This window comes from Diabrotica undecimpunctata, chromosome 3 (genome assembly GCF_040954645.1).
Source record: "Diabrotica undecimpunctata isolate CICGRU chromosome 3, icDiaUnde3, whole genome shotgun sequence".
Taxonomy (NCBI): domain Eukaryota; kingdom Metazoa; phylum Arthropoda; class Insecta; order Coleoptera; family Chrysomelidae; genus Diabrotica; species Diabrotica undecimpunctata.
The window spans coordinates 113770731-113785886 of record NC_092805.1 but is presented as its reverse complement, the minus strand read 5'-3'; the positions used below and the strand labels follow the sequence as shown (position 1 = coordinate 113785886).

The window sequence follows — 15156 nt, the reverse complement described above, 5'->3', positions numbered from 1 at the left end:
ACGAAATTATTGAAACTGTCAGCCGTTTCGGTTAAACGATGTTTCGGTTAAAAAGGTTTCGGTTAAGGGAGGTTTTACTGTATATATATATATATATATATATATATATATATATATATATATACATAATAAAAATGATAATAAAATTGTAGGTATATATACATGTGGAGAGTTTCTATTTGCCACTTGCTTATTTCTTTAAACAAAAACACAACAGAATTAGATAATATATTCATAAAAGATTCAAAAAATAGATTTAAATAATTTTAAATATTTAGTTTATGCTAAATATGGAAATATTGACATCAGTACTAACTTCTTGTGGTGCCATACCTAATTTGAGAGACAACTTCATCAAGTTATTGGTTTTATGTTGGTAGAGGGAACTACAGTCAGTACTAACACCTATTTTTCATTAGGAAGCGATAACTGTTTAACGTTCAGTTTAACCATACGTAAACGCAGTTAACACAGTTAAAAAAACAGCGACGGTCAGAGCTGCAGTAAGAGGACTCACAGAAGGAAGAAGCAAATTAGCAATGAAAACCAAATTAAGACTGATAAACAGTATCATAATAGGTACCCATAATAATACATGAATCTCTTGCACCTCTTGTATGGAGACATATATGTAACACCAACAAAAAGAAATACAAGCAGCACACAACGGATTCCTGTTTAGAGATCTAAAGCAAGTAAGGGTATTATAGATGATAGAAGAAAAAGCCAGAATAAAATTAGCTGAGCTTGAAGACCACCCGAACCGGATTCTGCGAGAGATACTAGGCTGTGATGTGTTTTATAGATTGAAGCATAGAAGATTAAAACAACAAACGTTAGCGAAGATCTAACAAACTCTAGATAATATTGTAGCTCTATTAAAAGAAGACATCACGCTCGCCTTGAGGCATTTCTCTTTCAGATTGCTCAAAAAAAAATTATAAAAAAACCAAAAAATAATATATCGGCTACTATAATATCGGCTACTATAAAAATTTAAAAAGCACTAACAGAAGACGCAAAAAATACTAACAAAACCTAGAAAAATTGCAAGTGCAAAAAGTGCACACACTTGAGCGCTGAGTCGGCTAACTGGGTCCGGAACAGGGACTCGGCGCGCGGACAAGCAACATCAAATCGATGATAAGTAAGTTTAAGACCATAGTTATTTTTGTAGCGGGACTATATCGCCTCACGCTGTCCTGCATAATACGGGGAAGATTTCAAATGAGGATCCTTGTACCCAGGACTTACATATTCGTCTTCTTCTTCCTCTTTATAAGCAATTCTGTTTGTTTATTGGTGGATTAATATCTCTATGGAAGGTTGTCAATCCATCTTTTGCGCGGTCGTCCAATACTTTTACCGATTGGTGATTTATCTCTTTCTATTTAGACCACTCGGGTCTCCTCCATTCTGCTTATGTGGTTATTCCATTCTTTTTTCTGTTTATTGTTAGTGTACATTCGTTTATACACTGTACGTTACATTTTCTTCTGTCTTCATCCTCATCCGCAACAGCGCTAGGGCAATTAACTAATCCGATGAACAGTAATAGCCACTGGTGGACTTTCTTCGGGTGGAAGGAGTAATCAAGATCTCATTTTTATACTGAGATAGACAGGAGAAAAGCTAATGAGAAAAGTAATAGAGATTATCTGTTTCATTAACCTAAAAAAAGCTTTGGACACAGTAAGAAGAGACGGCATTTGGAAATGTTTGAAAATTGATTAAAACAATTTTCATACATTGCTTACTTAGTTCACTGTTGTTCTCATTAATTATAGCTGATGAGAAATGTAGGAAGAAATAATAAAATATGACAATGGGTAAATAGATAAAAAAGATGAACCATGTAACTCTACGAAAACACCGACAAAAGCAAATCAAAATATTGCAACATCAAAAAAGAGAAATACAGTTAGCATAGAAGACAAAGAAGTAGAACAGGTCAGCAACTAAATTATCTGAAGGTATAGTCACTGAAGAATATGGACAGACACGAATAATTAAACTATATAAGTGAAAAAGTAGGAAAACTGTTCAATATATTAAGAAAAGCGTTCTGTGGGAAAAAAGAAATTTCTAAGAAAAATAAAAACTCAAATACTTCAGAAAATAGTAAGACCATCAAGAATTTATGCAAGTGAATGATGGGTACTAATAAACAACTACGAAGGAAACAGAAAATATTTAGGATACGAAACACGACGGTAATAGCAAATTCAGAAGTGAAACCAATATAAACAATTATAAGTGAGGGAGAACTAGGATGGTTCGGTCATCTCGTAGCTGAATAAATGACGAAAAACTAGCAAAAAATATACAACTAGCTAGACAACAGGGGAAAAACAAGTTTGGCCAACCGGCGATAAGGGGGATGGACAAGTTCGACGAGAGGCAGAAAAACTAGGAATAGAATTATAATAATAAGAAAATACTCAATATAAATCCAGTAAATTATAAACTATTGTATGTGTTCATGTATAAATGAATGAATATTAATTGTAGTTAAGCTAACCCTAAATAATAAAATAAATAAATAATTCTCTCACCTTCATATTTTCCTACAGTTACCAATTCCGATCCTCTGAAGAAAATTGGGAAATCTTTTCTGGAAACTGCCTTTACGTCAGAATCATATTTGAAATGGACGTTGGCTAACAAAGGAGAAGAAATTTCTTTATAGAATTCCTGTAGTTGCAGTGAGGCGTCAGCGGCTTCGTAGATATGCCTCGAAAATCCCAAATTGTTCAGGGATAATTTTCTCAGAAAGTTTTTGTCTGCTTCATCGCCAAAAGACAGTGAAAACAGTGGGACTTTAATGTCTCCGGAGTTGTAGTCTGTTGTCTAAAAAATAAAAGCTAATTAATTATGTTCTCAAACGCTCCATCTAATTAATATCCATCTTTAATCCAGGCTAAATTATGTCGTCTAATTACGCTTCCATTTAATTGACACCTAATTGTCCTAATTGGGATTTAAATAATAAGAAATACTTACGATATTTGTAATTTCATCTGTATTAATGATGCCAGCTGTTGGATCTCCGTCTGTCAAAAAGATGACAATGGGTTGATGATGCGTCTTTTCAGTCTCATTTTTATAAGTGTATTTTGCTAAATGTAGTCCAGTTATTAAACTAGAAAGCATATTTGTTATACCTTCGTCCTGAAGTTTCTCTATTACCTCTTTTCCTTTGACTATATTTTCTTTTGTAGCTTGAATTGCGGGTGGAAGTACAGCTTTCTAAAATAATACAATTATATTGCATAAAGAGCAGTATGTTCAATAAACTGTGTAATAGATTTGCCAGACGAGTTCTAGGCTATACATTGTGTATAAATATTTTGTTAAATCAAACAGAAACGTGTCTAAATGAGCATTGAATCACAACTTTTCGATTATAAAACAATAATAAGAATTGTTTTAATTTAGAAATATCAGATGCTGTGAATTGAAATTCTATTGATGCAGCAACTTGTTCAGTTGGATCATAAACGTAAATAGTTTCAGGTAGAACAAGAAATAATTATAGAAGAATGAAACATATCATAACCAGATTTTAATGGGGTGATAGCAAAATGTAACAAAAAGGTTATACATATCGACGAATCATACTTACTGTTTGAGATTTGCAACTGACATAGTTTTAATAACAGATAATATCCAAGAATTTGTACCTACGGGTTGGCGACCGTAGCCATTACCAGGAAATCTGCTTAAAAACTAGAAACAACGTAAAGGGCAATGGAACGAAACATGCTTGGAATATCACTAAGAGACAAAATTAGAAACACCGAGATAAGGCGTAGAACGAAGATCAGGGATATCGTGGAAGAAATTACAAAATGAAATGACGCTGGGCCGGTTATATAGCCAGATATGACGATAACAGGTGGACACAGAGAATTCTTAGGTGGCAACCAATGGAGACAACAAGAAGCATAGGGAGACCTCAAAAGAGATAAATAACTGTAAAAAAAACAAGATAGAGAAGACAGAAGCCATTGGGGGAGACCTACATTTTGGAGTGGATGAAAAATGGTTGAAAAAGAGAAGAAATAGCCAAATTACATTTTATGCTGTCATTGTATTTGATGTTTGTCGGATGCACATCTTATTTTTATAGATTCTTATACAAAACCGAAACAAGAAGACCAACATTTCTAATTTTTATGCTTTGAACAGTCCTGTATAAAGACCGCTATAATCTTTTACCACTAAAACTTTGCTATTATGTATTTCAAATTTAGTATAATAATTATTTTCGTATTCGCCATCTTCATATTTTACATCTCAGCAATTTATTCTTAATTTATCCTCCCTCTCTTGTTCTTGTCACAACTCCTAATTAACCAAGTCTTTTTGTTTTAACGACATTGCTTGTTTCTAGCTTTACATATAACACCTGAACTTGGGCATTTGTTCATATTGACTCGTTTTTCCTCACTTAAACTCCCTCTCCTAATTCCATTCTTAGCACACTTCTTTGGTAGATATTCAATGCACTTTCTTCTTTTTTATTGATCACCCAACATACACTGTCACACAGTACTCTTGGATCACAGTCCCGTATAATCTTAACTTTGTTTCTTTTAAAATAGTATTGGCATTTAAGATTTTAGAATGCATTCTGAACTCTGAAGTCAGGTCCGATCCTAGCAGGTGTGAATAGCGTGCGCCGCATGCATGCAACTAAAGCAAAGGGCGTCTACATGGCGCTTCTAATTTTATCAATAAAACAAAATTTATCACAGTCTCATTTTTTTCGATAGCATTAAAAAATTAGAGTGTAGTGCAAAATTTGTAGGTCTATTATTGTTTACTCTTTAATTCTATACACATTGACACATTCTTCATTGAGCAAAATTCGTGGCAAAGGCAGCAATAGTTAAAGGTTTTTTTTTTGTTATCAGCGATACTGGTGTCGGTTTATTCATGACAGCTTATTCAGAAATAATTCAAAGCCAAATATTATGCTACGGTTCTCGCCTCTAAGCCAGATATTAATTACACAGAACAAATAACGTCTGTAATTAGGTGTCTGAATACTACATATCTGGAAAAGCCTATGCAATTTTTTATTAGAGAAGCTATTAACTAGTCATCAGCTAGAAGTTAAAGATATATTGAGTCAGGGCTACGAGAATGGATCGAAAATGAAAGGAAAACAATAGGGCTTCAGAAACAGATCCGTGATATCAATACTAAAGGATCATACGTGCCGTATGCGGCTCATACATTAAATCTCCTCGTTATTGACGCTGCCAGGTCTAGTAGTGAAATTTTTTGATTTTTTATATGGCATAAGAGGTTTATAATTACTTTTCTGTGTCCTCATTTCGATTGGATTTACTACAAGAGCATTTTTAGAGCGTGGAATGTCTAACTTAAAACCGTTAGGTGAAACAAGGTGGGAAAGTTGTATCAATGCTGTTAGACCTCTAAAACAAAACCTAAAAATTATTGCGCTTAATGCCTTAATTAAAGATTCTAAAAGATGTTATAATGTCTAAATAATCCAAAAAATAATTTAACAAAACAGAATTACTCAAGAATGGAGATCAAGCTTCCTAATACCTCTCATCAAAAAGGGAGACAAATCGGACCAGAAAAATTGCAGAGAAATTAATTTATTAAAAACAACACTAAAATTAAGAACCAAAGTAATAACTAATCAACTTAATGAAATTATAACATTAGCAGAAGAACAACAAGGTGTTAGGTCGGGAAGATCATGCATTGACACTATATTTATAATGAGGCAAGGGCAACAGAAATCATTAGAATACAACAAACCGGCATTTGTTTCGTGTACCTTAAGAAGGCATTTGATCGTGTCGCATTAAAGGACGTTATCCACAAAAAAGGTAAAATACATGGCTATAACAGCAAATTTACTAAAAAGTGAATTGGAGCTGGCAGGTCAGATAAGAGAACAAGTGATAGAATTTAAATATCTAAGCATTACATTATCTAGGTACGGAAAGTACCTAGTAGGTACTATAATACTCAAAACAGACGTGGAAGATTAAGTGAATAGAGCAAAAAGAGCCGCAGGTTGCCTGAATTAAACAATATGGAGAAATAACAATATCGGGAAAGAAATGAAAGGCAGAATTTACAAAACATTCATCAGACCAATAATGACATATGCGGCAGAAAGAAGACCTGACACAGAGAGGACAAAAGGGATGTTAGAAACAGCAAAGATGAAAACACTTAGAAAAATTGATGGTAAATCACTATGGGACAGAGCTAGAAGTACTGATATATAACATAGATGCAAGGTGGAGAACATGAAGGACTGGGTAAGAAAATGAAGAGTAGCATGGAACGATTATATAAGCCGAGTGACAACAAATAGAGTAGTAAAGATGGCAAGAGACGGTTCCCCAATAGGAACACAATCAGTAGGAAGTCCATGAAAACGATGGAATAACAACTTACTGGAGGCACATTTAAAAACAGAGTCATGTCTACATAAAAAGAAGAAAAAGAAGAATTAAAGATCCCACCGGAAACACGAAAATAAAAATGGGTGCTAAATCAATAATTAAAAGTCTAGAAACATGTAAATTTTTGTGATGTATTGTAATTTGGTATGATTTAATATTAAACATTGATGCCTTCAGTAAAATTCTTTAAAATTCTAAATTAAAAATCGCGGAATGCATTTCAGGCGTAGATAATCTTAAAAAATATTTGGAAGTTCAAGGATCTGGCACTAATTTGAAAACATTATATCGAATCAGCAACAATACTTGCTAGAGATTTAGGTATTGATTCTTAATTTTTCATCTTATATCTGCTTTCTATTTTGCAATTCTTGAACACGCCATTTCCTATGTATTTAAAAGATTTACCTTATTATCTGAGTGGTATTCAATATTATGCTTTCGGCATGAGTTTCATAACATTTCTAATGATAATCGTATGAAAGCCTGCTGTGGTGTTGGGATGGCAGGATTGCCATGTGGTGTCGGGCTTCCGCAGCGTTAGCCCAACTGATTTTCCATGTTCACTTTCCCAAAAAAATATCGATTGTACTTTTTAATTATTGGATAAGTTAACAATATAATTGTAACCCCGGTCGGGGTTCGTATTATATTACGAACGACGGCAGCACTACTAATTTATTTTTTGTCTATTTACATTTCGCTTTAAATACGTGAATTGTGCTGTTTACACAGGGTCACATATTCGTAAATATACCTACTCTTACTCTATATTATTATAACATTTCCACTTTCTTGTTTAGTAATACCCTTTCCTAATATCACGTTGTGGCATTGAACCAAATTCAAATTGAACATATGCAAAATCGAATTTAACTTGAATTTCTAAAATCTATGTGCTTCATACTTCACATTGCATTGACTTAGATATTAAGTTACATGTATAGGAGAAACAATGTATCCTTAAAGATATAAACTCTTTAATGTAAACCAGTAGCGCACCTAGAATTTGCCTCTGGGGGGGGGGTTTTGGTTGGTCATCAAAATTTTTTTATGGTGTTACCTCCATTTTGAGACCTTAAAATGTGTAAGTAATAGTGTCGGAATAGGGTCCTGGGGGGGGGGTTTTAACCCCCAAAACCCCCCCCTCGGTGCGCCACTGATGTAAACAACTCTTTAATGAGGGAACTTCAAACATATTTTTCCAGGTGAAAAACTGCCAACTAAATTATTAAAAATTATATTTGAAAAAAATTATTCCAAATTTTGCTATTGCGTTAAAAATATTTTTAACCTCACCTCTTTCTTTAACTTAGGGAAATAAGAAGAAATAAGTTTCAGTAAATTAAAAATTATTAATAATTAATATGACACAAAAAAATATATTAGTAGGATATATGAGGAAGAAAGGATGCCCAATGAATGCAGAGAGAGTGTGATGGCATCGTTGTTTAAAGCTAAAGAGGACTTTCAGGACTGTAAGAACTATAGAGGGATAAATTAATCGCACACAATAAAAATTTGGAAGATATCTGTAGTTAAGGAGAGAGACATTCATAGGAGAATAATAGTTTGGGTTTTGGGGATGCCTTGTTTAATTTGAGAGAAATACACTGAGCTACATTTGATAAAAAAAATTTTTAATAAAATCCTTTATAAAAAGGTATATAAAAACGTTAAATAGACAAAAAGTTTTCGGAATAAGTATTCCATCATCAGTGTCAGGTTAATACATGAATGTAGCCACTAAATATGGGGGTAAAAACCCTTTAAAAAATCACTAAATGAAATTTAGTTTACATTATGTCTTGTTTAAAATTAAGATGATAAAGTTACCGTTGGATTGGTAACATGGCGACATGTGACTCTACATTAAATTGCAAGTCCTGAGACGGTGCAAGTCCTGAGACATACCGTTGAAGGTTGTTAAGTTGAAGTGTTAAAGAAGGGCTATTGAAGAGGGAGGTCTTAAGGTTAGCAGATCGAAAACGGAGTATATGTGGGTGAGAGGAAGAGGAATGGTTGGTGACATAGAATTGCTTAGAGAAAAACTAGGACGAGAAGGAAAATTTAAATACCTTGGCTCCCATATAACGGAAAATGGGACACCAGATCGAGAAATTGCCCACAGGATACAAACTGGGTGATTTAACTGAAAGCGAATAAACATTTTACTTTGCGATCGAAAAATCGGTAAAGGACTGAAAGGAAACATATACAAAGGTGGGGTGAGACCTGCGTTGGTGTACGGCGTTAAAGTGTGGCCTGTAAAGAAGATTCAGCAAAAGAAGATGGATGTAGTTGAAATGAAAATGTTACGGTGGATGTTGGGTAAGACTAGAAGGAATAGGATCAGAAACGATTTGATGAGGGAAAGAGCCGGGGTGACTACAGTCTAAAAAAAAATTACGAACAAAAACTGCAATGGTTTGGTCATGTCAGATGTAGATATGAAAACTATGTAGGACGAAGAATAGAGCTGTTAGAAGTTGATGGAAGAAGAGGTAGAAAAAAACCGATGAGATGGTGAAAGGATTGTGTGGCTTGAGAGAGAAAGGTTTAGGTGAAGAAGATCCGGTGGACAGAAAAGAGTGGCGACGAAGAGTAAGGAACAGCGACCCTTGAAAAAGGAAACGCTGAGGACAAAGAAGATGGCATAAAAACGGCTTACAGATTTCGCCATCATCTCTAACGAATACGAATTCTCTAAAAAATTGATATCAACGAAATTATTGACAAATATGCTTCCCAGACAGCCAGAAAAGTTAGTTTATAAATAATTAGTAGAACTATTAGTAGGTAGTATGTTGTACTTAGAATTTACATACTTGTTGTTTCATGAGATTTAGGCTTAAGTATTTGTATTTCCTTACTAAATACTGTTGTTTTGTATTGGATTGGATATTGTATTTGTATTGGATAGGGATGACTGGAGAGAAATTCTTGAGGGGGCTAGCACCCACACAGGGTTCTAAAGCTAGTATCATAATCATGAATTATAACATATCTATTTTTTTTTATTTAAAAGGTTTTATTTTTGTTTTTTTTTTTTAATATCTTGGTTAAGTATTTTTTACTATTAAAACCTGGCTGGCCTAAAAAATAAACTTTTGCGTTTATTGTTTTATTTGCATTGTTATTAGTGTTTTACTTTTTATTCTTGGATGGATAGATGAGTTTATGTCATCGTCATCAAATATTAACAAAAATATGAAATATTCTCTAGAGGGAAGTGGACATTAGGTCTTTACACGAGGGCGGCCGACTCCCTAGGATCGACCCTGGATACAGTATACATAAAAATTAGAAATTGTTTTGAATTCTTATTTTTTATGTATATTTTTTATTATAGAAATCGTTTTCACAATACAATAAAACTTGATATCTTGAAAACGATATTAGAGCTGTAAATATAAATGTGTTGCAATTTTAGTTTATTATCGGTATATATTAATCACAAAAGTAAAATGAAACAAGAAAATAGATCCAGAATTATAAAAATTAGGAAATAAAAACAAACTAAAATATACGTACCAATACATCTTCGAAAGGTTTATCGTCATCGGTAATGTTGACTTTAATTTTTTCTTTATTATTTATATCCCATACATAAACAAACGTATTAAATTCAACAATATGGAAAGTATCATCATCTTTCAGTTGGCTTAAAATACTCGCCATTGCATCTTTCAACTGTTTTAATTTCTGACCATACATGCTGCCACTTGTATCCAAGATGAAAACGATGTGTTCAGTTAGAGGTTTTATATTTTCTGGCGCAAAAAAGTGTACAAAATAACCATCGTTAAGTAATACCTAAAAAAAAGAAACATTATACTAATGATAACAGCATAAACTTTCGGATATATTACTTTATTACAATGATTATTACGAACCATTATTTTATGTAAACTTTATAACAATAGCTTCCATTCTCTAATCGCTACACTGTTATATTGTAATGGTACCAGAAAACACTATAAAAGGTATGTATATGAGATGAGTTAGAGAGATCTAAGCTCTTAATTTAACAAATATTTATCATTTACGTGATATTATATTTAATACTGCGGTTATTACAAACCATCATTTTATAATGTTAACTTCGTATGATGATGGTTTAAACACTTCTCTATTTGTTGTAACTTGTTTCCATCTATTCTCATCTAATAATAATGGTATCTAAGGTTTTAAAATTGATTGTCGAAAACTATTTTATTAAAAAGTATTTTAGTAATTTAGTATTTATTTTAGTAAAAACTAAATATAAAAATATAAATTTAGTATTTATAATCACTGAACAGTGATGTTTTCCAGCGATATAATCGCGCATTAGTACTCAATTCAAACAATCAATTAGGATATTCTTAACCGTTTCGATTATAATTCCAGTGACAACTTTGGATCATATTAAGAGTTAGACGTCATTATTAAGAGCATTTGATTATCTCAAGGACCTAGAGATAAAGTAAGTATACATACATAGAGTACGAAGTGATTTACTGTTATTGAGAGTTATTTGGAGGTATTTATGCTGTATATATTGCCATTTTTGAAGTGAAAACTTGTTTAGCGACGTTGTGCATTTTTTGGATGGGGAAAAAGCATTAAATACGCGACAGACTTACAGTGACGCGACCGTCACCGTTACGGAAATTTGTCGCAAAGCCGCACAGCTCGACAACGGCTCGACGAATCGTAACGTATGAGGTCTCGTTGGAAAGGGGAGAGGGTAATTAGTACATTGACGAAAAACAAATAGGCGGCATTGCCATAAGGACATTACATCATATCTCCGTTGTTATTGGTCTGATTGGAGCGTGTGATGCGTTTAATGAATGGAGAGGGGATAACAAATATATTAAGATGGAAAAAACATGTTTGGTACTTATTATTATTACAAAAATATTTTGTTCTTGAATAGGTAACTTCGAACAAAAATATAGGTATCGTAAGCACGGCATAAAGTGCTAAAAACTGTGTATTGGTTGCCACGGGGAAACTTGCAAAAGTATAGTTAAAATTGATTTGAGTGAAGATATAAATTATATTGACAATAATGATAATAATGAATAAATTTTAATTGAAAATTATAATGATAGCTTTAGTGAGATGAGTTGCGCTTGCAAAAAATAAAAAATGTAAATGTAACCTATGCTCGCACTTAAACTAAATGAATAAGTTTAAAAGACCCATCAAACCTTTTATACAGCTGCTTAGGCGTAGGCCCTTTTGGCAGGTCACATAAAGACACTATCACGGAACCTGAGCATCGAGACCATGTGCTATAAACATGGGCTCGGTGACTAGACCACTCAGATGCTCAGCCGACGAGGAGAACAAAATTTATTTTGCCACATCGGAGGCTGAGTGACCGAGCACACACAAAGTTCAGACAGGAAGTCATCAACTTAGGTTGGTGGCCCTCTGTTCGAAGCACACGTCTTTTTTTAGGGACTCAAGTCCCGAAGTCATGCTAGAGTATCTTATATATAGAATCAGTAAAGTAAATAGGGAGAAAAGCCGATATGTGTGATACCCCTTTAGATAGCTGGCCTAACCACAGTCATGTAAACAGAGGGTGTTCCATTACTCAGGGCACCCGAAACTTTTAAGATCATAAGTAGACTTCGGCAAATATGCATATTGCATATTTTGCATATTGTGCATATTTTATGCAAATATTTCATATTTTGGCATATTTGTATAAAAGTTTGCATAAAGTGCATAAAAGTTCAGATTTTTATACTGTATTTGAAAATTTTTAAACATACCAATTTATTTCAATTCTTGTATAAAATTTTGTAGTCATTTTAATCAAGAAATGATCTAAGTACGTAATCTCTACAGGTACAAAACATTTACAATTTCAAAGAAGATCAATTTAAGTAGCCCTCAACATTCTTAGAAAGTCTCGGTCACTGAGGCATTCAGTTATTGGATAATCGCTAAGGGTTCGCTCATTTGCATTTTATGATCTAATCCCCAAATCTATCTACAATTTATTGTATCTTAACAGCAGGTAAACGGCTAATAGTTTTGTTCCTAATTTAGGGATTTTCCAAAATCTCCCAGTTTATTGAATTAGGTACCTAAACATTTCTAATTTGATGCTCAGATTTGTAAATCATTTTTGTTTTGATATTCAAAGCGTAAACACTCGTTGTGCGTAACAAAAAGGAAGATTGTGATTTTATAATGCCTAAAACAACCAGTGCTTCAACTTGGATTAAACCTTATAAAGAGCTGTCTATGGATATGGGAAAATCTACTGTTCAGTCTGTGGCAAAATTGTAAGTATCTAATATTTTCTATTAAATATCTAATATTTCATACATACAGGGTGTTTCCAAATGACACTTACAACGTTTGACTGTAGATACTTCTCGAAAAATTGAACAAAACGATATAGTTAATGAGGGGTCAAACTTATTTACTTTTCGAGATACAGGGTGTTAAAATTAAAAAAAATTAAATTCTTTTAGTTAATAACAACAATAACTTTAAAACCAATAAACGTATTTACTTGAAATTTAGTACTCGTAGGTTGTTTTTAAATGAAAAATAGCTTCCTTTAGTGAGAAAAAATTGTCCATGGTACAATACAATGGTGTGTATTTAGAAAAATTTTTCACCTTTACTTTTTTTTATGAAGTCAGCTATTCTAAAACACAATTATTTTTATTGTAATTGAATTAACAAAAAAAAAAAACTTTTGTTGAATTTTAAAATAAGTTATATGATGTACTGATGGTTAGTAACAAAAACTAATTTGTGGATTAATACTGCATTTAAAACACTTAGCGAGTGTTTTTTTTTCCAAACCAGTTATTTAATTAACCAAAAACACCTTGTATATTTTTATATTTTAAAGGTTGGGTTAAAATAAAGGTTTTTATTTTTATTTATAGATAGCATGTGAGAAGAAATTTCAGATAGACCAACATGTGAGAACTGCTTCACACATTGCAAAAAAAAGGAAAAATAGGAGGAAAACATCAAACTTCAATGGCTAAATGTTTCCAATCTACTTCAAAAAAATTAGATGAGCAAGAAACTTTTAATGAAGACTTGTGTCGCGCATTAGTGTCTGCAAACATACCGCTTTCAAAATTAGCAAATGTAAATTTTAGTTCGTTTCTAAAAAAATATTGCAAACTTAATGTTCCAAGTGATCGGTCTCTAAGAAGAAATAATGTGAACGGGCTATACTCGTCGGTGTTAATTAATATTAAGGAAGAAATTGCAGATAATTATTTTTACATATCTGTAGACGAAACCACTGATTCCTCAGGAAAGTATATTGCTCATTTATTGATTGGTGTTCTTAAAGAAGATACCTTACCAAAATCTCATCTTATTTCATGCCAGCAACTTGAGAAAACAAATGCTTTAACAATTTCGCGTTTTATACAAGAAACATTAGCAACTTTTTTTCTTCCGACAACTATTCCTTCTAATAAATTACTGCTTATTTTATCGGATGCTGCTCCTTATATGGTGAAAGCAGGACAAAATTTAAAAATATTTTTCCCAGATTTAATACATGTTACACAAGCGCATGGATTAAACAGAGTTGCAGAGGAAATACGAAAAAAGTTTCTACTTGTAAATACCATGATATCCAGTGTCAAAAAAGTATTTCTTAAATCTCCTATAAGAATTCAACTTTATAAAGAAATGCTGCCTAACATTCCTCTTCCACCACAACCTATTTTAACGCGATGGGGAACATGGTTAGAAGCAGCTAATTTTTATGCAGATCATTTTGTTAAAATAAAGAACATAATTGATACGTTAACAGATGAAAGTTCCCAATCTCTTTTGGATTCTAAACAAACTTTTCAGAGTAACTTGCTTCAACAAGAACTTTCATTTATAAAATCAAATTTTAGTTTTGTTCAAAAAACAATTATTCAGTTAGAATCACCAAAACTGTCATTGTTCGAAAGTACAGCATTAATACAAGAATTTGCGTCATGTTGTCGAAACGTTAGAGGTAATATTGGAAAAGATATTTTAAAAAAATTTGAAGCTACTATGGAAAAAAATAAAAGTTACCATATTCTTTCTGAAGTAGTCAGTGTTCTAGCTGGAAATATTTCGGAAACAATTAATTTAGAACCAAATGTTTTGGTTAGTTTGAAAAATGCTCCCGTTACATCAGTTGATGTTAAACGAAGTTTTTCCATATATAAATATATGTACTCAGACAGAAGCCACAAGTTTTTGTTAGAAAATTTTGAACACCACTTGGTCATTTATTGTTACCATAATTCTAAATAAGTTTATTTATACTTAAAAATGATGTAGTTACTTAAAATAAATGTAAATCTTAATGAATAGTAGGAAATATTTAGTTATGTACACTTTTTTTTTAAAATAAAATTGTTACTATTTTACGATTTTTTTATTTATTTGTATGCATATTTTGTAAAATATTTGCATATTTTCGGGTAAACACGTGCATATTTATGCGCATATTTTCTACATTTTTATTTGCATATTTGCCGAAGTCTAATCATAAGCCACCCCACGTAATTCACAAGTTGGGGAGGGGTGGAGCAAAAGCCTGGGGTTCAGATAGGTACCACTTCACAGTGAAGTGGGACCGGTTTGATCTTCGGACATGTAGATGCTACTGTACAATGGTATACACATATTCCTAGGGGCAGTGTTGGTCATTATGTGTATG

General features: G+C 32.6%; 1 protein-coding gene across 2 annotated transcripts in view; it reads right to left on the bottom strand.

The window, feature by feature from the left end:
* The window catches only part of LOC140437250 (inter-alpha-trypsin inhibitor heavy chain H4-like), a 57190-nt gene that overhangs the window by 25532 nt on the left and 16502 nt on the right, over positions 1-15156 (bottom strand). For both annotated transcript variants that reach the window (XM_072526661.1, XM_072526660.1), the window contains exons 5-7: positions 9996-10277; positions 3004-3249; positions 2556-2850 (exon numbers count right to left, since the gene is read on the bottom strand). In XM_072526661.1, the coding sequence (XP_072382762.1) occupies positions 2556-2850; positions 3004-3249; positions 9996-10277 (823 nt within the window). The remainder of the gene's footprint in view (positions 1-2555; positions 2851-3003; positions 3250-9995; positions 10278-15156) is intronic.